This window comes from Penaeus monodon, chromosome 15, assembly GCF_015228065.2.
Source record: "Penaeus monodon isolate SGIC_2016 chromosome 15, NSTDA_Pmon_1, whole genome shotgun sequence".
NCBI classification, from domain to species: Eukaryota; Metazoa; Arthropoda; class Malacostraca; order Decapoda; family Penaeidae; genus Penaeus; species Penaeus monodon.
In genome coordinates, this window is record NC_051400.1 from 34,538,153 (window position 1) to 34,538,542 (window position 390).

The following is a 390-nucleotide window of genomic DNA, read 5'->3' on the forward strand; positions in this document are numbered from 1 at the left end:
CTACTCACCGCCATCTGATCGAGGAGATGCTGGTCTGTCTTGGGTGATGACGCAATGATATGCTGCGGTTTCGTGAGGCCTGGAGAGAAAACGAAAAGATTAGGAATGATTTTTTTTTATTATTCATGTGGCGTTTCATGTCAAATTATTGCTGTATTGCTGTATTGGTGGTGATGTAAATTATTACAGTGGTAAAGTTCTATCTTCGTCGTCATTGTAATGTATTATCAAAAGCATCATTGCTTGTCATTTGAGTTCATAAATGCTTCTACAAGTGATTTACGATGACATGTCACACACTTATGGCGTCCTCGGTAAGGCGATCCACTCCTTTAACGTTGTTCATAATTTCATTATTTATTAGTTGACCGGATATTAAAATTCATCCCA

The 390-nt window shown here is 37.9% G+C and overlaps 1 protein-coding gene across 1 annotated transcript in view; it reads right to left on the reverse strand.

Moving 5' to 3' along the window:
- Window positions 1-390, reverse strand: part of LOC119581978 (pyrroline-5-carboxylate reductase 3-like) — a 15,583-nt gene that overhangs the window by 4,201 nt on the left and 10,992 nt on the right. The window contains exon 2 of the mRNA XM_037930163.1: window positions 9-79. Coding sequence (XP_037786091.1) covers window positions 9-79 — 71 coding nt within the window. The remainder of the gene's footprint in view (window positions 1-8; window positions 80-390) is intronic.